The 7,162-nt window shown below is 37.6% G+C and overlaps 1 protein-coding gene across 1 annotated transcript; it reads right to left on the reverse strand.

The window, feature by feature from the left end:
- Positions 1-1,027: 1,027 nt before the first annotated feature.
- LOC147627872 (kihadalactone A synthase LFS-like) lies at positions 1,028-6,873 on the reverse strand. The gene is made up of 11 exons (XM_086814846.1): positions 6,682-6,873; positions 6,105-6,294; positions 4,963-5,067; positions 4,258-4,309; positions 3,995-4,116; positions 3,702-3,802; positions 2,232-2,290; positions 2,038-2,094; positions 1,782-1,827; positions 1,529-1,608; positions 1,028-1,387 (listed from the first exon to the last, which is right to left on the reverse strand). The coding sequence occupies exons 1-11, from the start codon at positions 6,856-6,858 to the stop codon at positions 1,324-1,326; spliced, it is 1,053 nt and encodes a 350-aa protein (XP_086670972.1). The 5' UTR covers positions 6,859-6,873; the 3' UTR covers positions 1,028-1,323.
- Positions 6,874-7,162: the final 289 nt, after the last annotated feature.

Genomic DNA, 7,162 nt, shown 5'->3' on the forward strand with positions numbered 1-7,162 from the left:
ATGCACATGCAAAGTTATTCAAAAGAGTATCACTTTGTGCACATGCAACTTAGTACATGTTAATTTGTTTTTTTGCATGCAAAGTCAATCCTTTTTACTCAAGGAAAGCAACCCTTCCATTTATTTAATTTTTTAACATGTAAGGTCACTCCACAATAGCAACCCTTCCATTCGTTTTTGTTTTTTTGTTTTTTTTTTTGCACATGTAAGGTCACTCTACAAAATAATTAAGGTCACTCCACAACATCCTTCCGTTTGTTTTTTTTTTGGGCACATGTAAGATCACTCCACAAAAGAATTAAAGAGTACAACAAAATCATCTTTACTTTTTTGACTACTCCTCCCTAATGTGTACAACAAAATCATCTTTACTTTTTGACAACTCCTCCCTAATGTGGACCATTTGATAAGAGTGCCACATACACCGTAACCATAAGAACTATACCAACTATTTTACTTTTTTACACCAACAAAATCATCTTTACTTTTTTGACGACTCCTCCCTAATGTGGACCAATCGATAAGAGTGCCACATACACCATAAGAACTATACCACCTATTTTACTTTATTACACCATCACGTCTACATCCCTACCATCATAATTACCTACCTTTGCGTGTTTAATTACACGTCGTCTACATCCCTACCATCAACACCATCAACAACATCGTCTACATCCCTACCATCAACACCATCAACAACATAGTCTACATCCCTACCATCAAAACTACCTTCCTTTGAGCGTTTTTATCTATCGTCCAAGAAGTACTTTTTATCTATCGTCCAAGAAGTACTGCAAGAGAAACTTGTCTCTTTTAAAGTAACTAAATCACCTTTCACCAAACTTTGGGTGTAACATGTATCTTTTAAAGTAAACAAATTACTTTTAAAGTCTACGTGATTAGAGTGAATGGAAGAGGAAATCTAGGAATACTTATACATCTCTCTCTCTCTCTCTCTCTCTCTCTCTCTCTCTCTCTCTCTCTCTCTAATACATGAATTCAATTTCCTTTAGTTATAAGTGTGTCGAAAAAATCATCACTTTATCCTTTGATATCCCATATGCTACAAGCTTGGGGTGAACATTGGGATGACATAATGTCCTTACAACCTCCTCAACTCTTGTTGGCTCCTACATTCTTTCTTCATCGAAGAACTTGTTTAGAAGAATAAACCTCTTTAACCTCTTTATTCTTCCTCTCTTGAAAAATGTACGAGCGCTAAATTACTAAACTGCAACTACCTATATGTAGGCAAGGGGGATACAAACTCCTATGTACAAAAGTTATCTATGTATAATCAACAAAAATAGACGTGGCTTTTCAACTCTTATAGCTGAGTTTGTATCTTTCTATTAGGTAATGTCCACTTGTGATGGGGGGGAACCTTCGATCAAAGAAAAAAAAAGTTGGTATAAAAATTGGTTTGAATGATATAATCAATCTCCCCCTTGTATCTTGCAACTAATTTGGGCAATACGAATTAAAGAACAATAAACACCTTAATGTAGTGTTAATATATTCATACCTTGGAGGGTTTGAGTCTGAGCAACATGCTGGGAGGCACTCGACTAAACAATCAAAATTTGGATCCAAGAAGAACGCAACCTAGAAACATGCCAAAAAGGTCTTTTACTTGTTTCCTTAATCTACTTTATGCTTAAGAAAGTGGTTTCATAGATGATCACAGATTTTGCAATGGTTAATGAATGGTGATAAGATAATGATTTTGTAATGGTTAATGATTGTAATGAGATAATATTGATTTAATGGCTCATTACCGAGTATCTTTCCTCTCCACTTAGGACCACTCGGTGTAGTGTTGACCTGCCATTATAGCCAATTTGGTTAAGAAGGTGAATTTACACTTTGAGCGTGTGTCGCACGTGCAACAAAAGCAAGCATCGCACGTGCAACAAAAGCAAGCCCACCCAAGGAAAAAAATACAAAAGGAAGCCCACCCAAGGAAAAAAATCATTAAACCGAGAGAAAATAATCAACGTAGACAAAAAAAAAAAAGTATGATATATCACACACCTGAATAAGCCATTACTCCAGCGCTCTAGCATGTCACCGAGATTAACAACGAATGCTCTGTTTTACCCCCAATATATTTTCCCAAAAAATAGATACGTTAACCTTTAGGCAATAATTGAAAAATTGATGAATTTAAGCCTAAGTTAATCAACAATCACTATGCATTCATTAATGGAGATGAATCAAGGACTCACCCACTCACTGGTTGAACATCTTCCCAAAGCTGGGGATCGGCATCTTTATCCTTGCAAATCTAATCATTATAAAGTATCAATCCTGAGCCTTCTTCCTTGAATTAAGCAATAATTACTTATGACCTATGCTAAGCGACACTAAACTTCAGCTATATCAAATTATATTTTTACACTAAAAAATGGCACTATAATGTTGTCTTCTTGATATGGCTAGGAGCTACATCCATACATAAGGATCCAACAACTACCATACAAAATGCTCATTACTTAATACTATGCTCACACTTAGTGCTCATCACTAAATACTATTTTTAGGGACTAAAAGGATTACATATAGATATCGAGGTGCCGGTTCACATGGCAACATACAATGAGTAAAAAAGGAAAATCAATTAATTAGGGAGACTATTAAATCAGTCCGACTAAAGAAACAAGGGCTATAGGACGTTTCAAGTTTGTATGCCTCCTCTCCTCTCTCTATTCTGACAAACACACCCCCCGTCCTCCCTTCCTCATATCAAGGTGGACCCATGATCTAATGGCTAAAGCACAATGCTGTGGAGGGGGAGATCACGGGTTCGAATGCCGAGGGAGTGGACTTTCTCATAATTTCCAAAGAATAGGGACCTACAATGAGTAAAAAAGGAAAATCCATTAATTAATGAGAGGAAGAGGGAGACTATTAATTCAATCCGACTAAGGTTGACGTTTCAAGTTTGTATGCCTCCTCTCCTCTCTTGATTGTGAGGAACACACACCCCATCCCTCCCTTCCTCATATCAAGGTGGACCCCATGATCTAATGGTTAGAATGCAACGCTATGGAGGGGGAGATCGCGAGTTCGAATGCTGAGGGAGTGGACTTTCTTTTTCATAATTTCAAAAGAATAGGGACCTACAATGAGTAAAAAAGGAAAAATCAATTAATTAATGCGAGGAAGAGGGAGACTATTAAATCAGTCCGACACTAACGTTGAGAAACAAAGAAACAAGGGCTAGGATGGTTTCAAGTTTTGTATGCCACCTCTCCTCTCTGGATTCTGATTCACGAACACCCCGCGTCCTCCCTTCCTCATATCAAGGTGGACCCCATGATCTAATGGTTATGGTTAGAGCACAATGCTATGGAGGGGGGGATCGACGAATACACCCCCCGTCCTCCCTTCCTCATATCAAGGTGGACCCCATGATCTAATGGTTAGAGCACAATGCTATGGAGGGAGAGCACAATGCTATGGAGGGAGAGATCTCGGGTTCGAATGCTATGGAGGGGGAGATCGACGAATACACCCCCCGTCCTCCCTTCCTCACATCAAGGTGGACCCCATGATCTAATGGTTAGAGCACAATGATATGGAGGGGGAGATCCAGGGTTCGAATGCCGAGGGAGTGGACTTTCTTTCATAATTTCAAGATGAATACTATGCTTAACATAGAAATAATGCTTGTTACTATTGTTTACACGAAATACCTGGAGTCCGGGCACGCTATCGGTTGCCAAAAGCGTAATCATACCATAATCAGAATGAGCCCCAGCTCCATAGATTCCTTGTTCTGGACTGGAAACTTCACCTGAATTTTGGTGGGCATGTAATTTGAATCAAATAAATGAAGTATCTATAATTTTTGAAGTATATATAAAATTATATTCGCTCGAATAAAAAGCGCATCAAATAATGCATTTACGTGAATACATAATATATATAATGCGTGCTATTTTGAATACGAAGATTATTAGTGATTTAAATGGGTATTAACTTTTACCTGAATAATGCAAAAGGCGAATGTATGCCATCGGGGAGTCCATTATTCCAGGCTTCTCAAAATAACTAATATCTAAATTTAGAGCTAAAGCAAGAAGTCTGGTGAGTTTCCTTCCCGCCATCCTGCATGCCATTAATTGGTTAATCAAAGTAAATCGCCATTTACAATTTCTCAATTACTTTTGTTTTTCGATTCACTCCAATAATAATTATCGAGGAGAATTCATCCTCAATAATTAATTCGAATCATCTCGTTGCACTCACAATATCTGCTCATAATACTTTTCCATGGTTTCCCTCCATCCTGGCAATAAATCTGGACTTTCCTGATCAGCAAGTTCAAATGCTTTCTTCAGTAATTGCTCTCAATAAGTTTTTAATCATGTAATTAACCCAAAATATCAACATCTCAATTCACATGCAGATAAGTCAAAGCATGCTTGCTCCACCCATTTTAAACCTTGATTAATATTTTAATACAAGACCTGCCTGACAAATACATATACTATATTATTATGAGCTTAACCGCCGTCTTTTCGAATTAGCTAGACAACACTTTCAGTGTCAAAAACAAAATTGAATTATTTAATACAACTATTATTAGATTAGCTTCATCCCACTGTTCTGATTGATGAAAATGAAATCTTTTGTTTATAGTAAAAAAAAACTAAAAAAATCGTAAATACGGTCTACATGTAGTGCTTACACCACCTACTACTGGTTTGAAAAATCTCGACAAAGTACCCCCCCAAAAAAAAATAGATATACTCTATTGAGAAATGAAAATCTTCACAAATTTTGTTGTATTAACAAGGAAGCGAAGCTTCTACATTGGTGAGAATTAAAGAGCTTGACTAGAAACATGGGGGGGGGGAATCTATAAATTTGATTCAGAAAAACAAGAAAAGCCTCATGCATATTTTTTAATATATCCAAGTAACATCAACAAGGGGGTAAACGATACAGTACCTTTAGATGGCCATTGATTTGGTCCATGGAAAGGCTTTGGGGACCAAATCTCACACTCATCTTCATTCATTTCTGGTCCTATGTAGAATCCCTCCTTACAATCACCTATTTAAAAAAAGGGGGAAAAAAGAGCTTATGTTATATACAAAACACAAGAATAAGATCACGGCAAGAAAAAATGCAGTTTATGTCAAATCCTCCCAAAAAAAAAACACTTGTGAAAAATATGACCAACTTAATTAAGCATTGTTTTGCATATTCTCAAAGATGCTCAAATGTAATGTTTGGGTAGGGCAAAGAAGATGAATGTCAAAACTTCTTAATGCAATAATTAAGATGAATGTTTGGGTAGGGCAAGTAATAAGATGAATGTTTGGACTTAAATCACATGTCAAAACTTCTAAATGCAATAATTGCTGGGGTAGGGCATAAGACAATAGAATATCAATGTCAAAAGTTAATTAATTGCATTACTATTGCTTGTGAAAAAGCACAATGGGAAGTAACTAGGACAAGATAAGACAAGTGACAAACCTAAGAAGAATAAGAATAATGAAAACTTGCTAACGTGGACTTTTGTGAGGTTACTACTACTGCAATGGTCTCTCAAGAATCTCCTTTGTTTCCTTATCAAACCAAAAAGAAACCTACTTGGACAGCAAAAAATCTCATGGAAATTTCAAACATAATAATTAACCCCCCACATTGTTTTTAAATTTTTTCCCAACACATTAGCTGACCAATCATACCCAATTTTTATTGCTAATGATCGATCATTTCTATTTTATTGCTTACAAAAAAGTATTCTCAATTTGTAAGGTTACTGTAAAAGGGATGTGTTCTAGAAGATGTACAATAATTCCTCAATAGTTTAATTTTTTATTTATGATTTTTTACCCTTTTTACAATAATTCCTGAATAGTTTAATTTTTTATTAGTGATTTTAAAAATACATATTAGAAGTTCTATTGGAATTACCACAAAGAAAAGCACTCCTACATGAGTTAATTATAAAATTAGGATAAAATTCCGTTATTTTACTGTGAGAGAGATGCGATGATATATTCCGATCTCTAGGGCAAATAAAAGGCAAGAGCTGAAATTCCCAATAAAATGCGAATATATTTTGATAAGCTGCTGACCTTTGGTTTGCTTGGAGGGGTCAAGTGTTTCATCCTCGAAGGGGGTGTAGCCCCTGTTCTTCTTGTTGCGGAAGACCTTCATTTTCTCATCGATAGGAAGTGTAAAAAATCGCTTGCTCTGAGCAAAGACTTGGCCAATTTGATCAACCCCATGGTTGACGACATAGAAGAATCCAGAGTCCAAGCAAGCCTGAGACCCAAAATTAATTAATCTCTATTAATCTCTCTCTCTCTCTCTCTCTCTCTCTCTCACACACACACACACACACACACACACACACACACGAAAATGTTCTGAGCTGCCAATAAGGCCTGCCTGAGGTGGCCAATTATCACACACAGCAGTGTCTCACAGCATAATTAGCGCATGCAAACACAGTACAATCAATCGCATTAAGGACATTGGCAAGCAGTAGTACATGAGAGAACCGCATGTATTGTTAAATGATTTTCACCAATCAACAAAACAGCACACCATACATTAACGGCACAGCTCATACAGCTGAGTATAATTATACAATACATCGTCCCCCGCCCCCCAAATTATTGACGCTTGATTAACACTAATTACTCTCACCTTCCGGAGGGTGGAGGCAGAAGAGGCAAGGTCATTGGAAGAGAGGTCGATGCAGGCCAAGGAGGGGCCAGGGGAATCCGATGAAGGGATCGGCATAGCCGCTAGGAGTGAACAAGATACAGTAGTAGTAGGAGCAGGTGTTGTATACGTGACAGCAAAGGGAGGAACCAGATACATACATACTGTCTGTTTGTGTGTGTGTGTGTATATATAGATATACATAGATATTTGGATTTGTTATTATTAATTAAATTACAAATTAGGAGTAGCTGTTGGTTTAATTAGTAAGATACGACACGCGAACCGCCGCCCTGTCCGCGCAGCCTCGGACAATTCTAGTCCACAAAGCGGCCGGCCAAACGACGACGGACGAACGGGCCCCGCCCCACGCAGTCGCCACGTCCGCACATGAAAAATCGAACGCACGTTGCACTAGAAAAAAAAAAGAAGACGTCTCCGTGGGACCGGCCCCCTGGGTTGC

Source organism: Cibotium barometz, chromosome 20, assembly GCF_041138505.1.
Source record: "Cibotium barometz isolate CiBa-2024 chromosome 20, ASM4113850v1, whole genome shotgun sequence".
In the NCBI taxonomy this organism is placed as follows: Eukaryota; Viridiplantae; Streptophyta; class Polypodiopsida; order Cyatheales; family Cibotiaceae; genus Cibotium; species Cibotium barometz.